This window comes from Anser brachyrhynchus (genome assembly GCF_964034855.1).
Source record: "Anser brachyrhynchus genome assembly, chromosome: 3".
Lineage (NCBI taxonomy): Eukaryota > Metazoa > Chordata > Aves > Anseriformes > Anatidae > Anser > Anser brachyrhynchus.
The window spans coordinates 18,902,435-18,904,447 of record NC_137696.1 but is presented as its reverse complement, the minus strand read 5'-3'; the positions used below and the strand labels follow the sequence as shown (position 1 = coordinate 18,904,447).

The following is a 2,013-nucleotide window of genomic DNA, read 5'->3' as shown; positions in this document are numbered from 1 at the left end:
AGCCCTGGAGGGTCGCCGAGGGTGGTGCCGATAGGGAAGACCCTAAGGGAAGGCCTTCCCCCCCCCCCCCAGGTTTTAGGGTTTTAGGCGAGGAGGGGGTTGTTTGGCGGGGGAGCTGCAGGGAGGTACCAGAGCAGCCTTCTATAGGAATTCCCTCTGTAGGAATGCGGTGTCCGTAGGTGCCCATGAAACTTCTTGAAGGAAACTTCTTGAAGGCTTCTTGAGGAGGTGGTAGGTGTAGGGACAGAGGAGACAGTAGCTAAAGTGTGTCTGTAAGTTGGGAGCAACGCGGTATAAAAGCCCCTGTAAAATTTGGGGTGGGGCAGCTACGTGTGTAAAAGCCCCCTACAAGATGGGGTGGAGGGACTGGGAGCAGCTTTCTATACACCAAGGTGGCATCTACAGTCTGTGGGGAGGCTTTGTAAAGACTAGCTGCAAGCAGGCATCCTCCTAGAAAAGGCCATAGGGAGAGGGGGCAGCCTCTGTAGAAACAGGGAGGTGTCTGCAAGGGCAGGGGCATTCCCTACAAGAAAGGAAGGTCTGCATGTGCAGGGGCTGCAGTCAGCTTCCTTCAGATGGGAGGCAGTGCCTATAGGGTACAGGAGAAGCCCCTGTAAAAAGCAGGCAATGTCCACAAGGACATGGGGAAACCTTATAGAAACAAAGTTTACACTCAGTAGCAGGAGACAGTAACCTATAAAGGGGAGATAGTATGTGTAAAGATCAGGGAAACCCCTGTAGGAACAAGGGCCTGGCAGAGGCAACCTCCTTTAAAGGGACCCAGAAGCTCTAAGAGGAGGGAAACCCCTATAGAAATGAAGGTTAGTGAACTCAGGGAAAGAGGTAATGAGTATAGGGACTGAGGGCAGCTGCACACAGGGACAGAGCACAAGACTTGGTCCCTGTACCTGAACGCACTGCCCACACGGACCTGCAAGGGGATAGCAGGTCTCTCATATAGGTGTGCCGTTTGCTATAGGAGGCAGTATCCCTGGACCCATGTTACACAACGCAAAGCTAGATTGCTCTTTCAGAAAAATCTTCATGCTTGTAGCTGAAAAAACACCACCACTGAGCTGGGAAATCTTCACAAAAAGCTGCAACAGGTACATGGTCAGACTATAGGGCACAGGACACCAGGCAGCACACAGACTCATTAACATCTCACAACGCTCTTAGATGAACTATTCATGTTTAATAATTTGAGTACAAGTGCAAATACAGCATTGATCTCAGCAGATGAGAAGGTTACAAGTTTTGCAAAGTGATTTCAGTGATGGAGCTGTCATTTCAACAAGACGAGAAAGTTTTCGACTGACGGTGTGGCGCCATGCTCCAGGACGACTTTCTCCGACAAGGCAGCTCTCCCCCAGCAGCACAGAGTTCAATTTTCCAGACTACTCACTTTTCAGAAGGAGGGCTATCAGTAGGGTCAAAGAAAGATTTCACACTCCTGAGCAGCCGAGTAGCAGGAGACACAAAGTCCTTGTTATACGTTGTTACCGTTGTGATTTTTAATCCTATAGGTGTATCTGTAACGACTACTTCTCGAGAGACTGAGTCCTCCGGTGGAGGATGATTTTCATTCTCTAAGGAGTAGAAGAAAAAAAAGATGTTTAGTACTAAAATGTTTCACTGCTGTGAACATTTCGGTGTTATTTCCTATCAGCAGCGTGTTGAGGAGGAGCTACAGGAGCACCAAGCACCTAGCTCGGGGCGGGCACAGCGAGCCAGCAGCACCCCCGGACACCCCCCTGCCTCATCCCCTGAGGCCGGGGTCTACGTTCAGCACCCCCGGCCCCTCAGGCAAGCCCTCCCGGCCCCGTACCGGTCCCGGCCCCGGCGCTGCGGTAGCTGTAGTGCATCATGCCGCCCAGCGCGGTCCAGCCGCCCAGCGAGTAGAGCAGGGCCCAGCGGGCGTTCCACACGGCCGCCCGCGCCGCCATCATCCGCCTGCGCCCCCGGGGGGCGGGACATGGCGGCGGCGCGGCGCCATTACGCGGCCGGGCCCGC

General features: G+C 53.6%; 1 protein-coding gene across 1 annotated transcript; it reads right to left on the bottom strand.

The window, feature by feature from the left end:
- Positions 1-1,175: 1,175 nt before the first annotated feature.
- On the bottom strand, positions 1,176-1,998 carry SMIM26 (small integral membrane protein 26). Its single transcript, XM_080584700.1, has 2 exons — positions 1,829-1,998; positions 1,176-1,589 (listed from the first exon to the last, which is right to left on the bottom strand). Exons 1-2 carry the CDS (start codon positions 1,947-1,949, stop codon positions 1,402-1,404), a joined length of 309 nt encoding a protein of 102 aa, XP_080440826.1. The 5' UTR covers positions 1,950-1,998; the 3' UTR covers positions 1,176-1,401.
- Positions 1,999-2,013: the final 15 nt, after the last annotated feature.

Coding starts and splice junctions, on each gene's coding strand:
- SMIM26 (XM_080584700.1), bottom strand. CDS start 1,949: ATGATGGCGGCGCGGGCGGCCGTGTGGAACGCCCGCTGGGCCCTGCTC. Junction 1,590..1,828: donor CAGCGCCGGGGCCGGGACCG/GTACGGGGCCGG, acceptor TCTACTCCTTAG/AGAATGAAAATCATCCTCCA.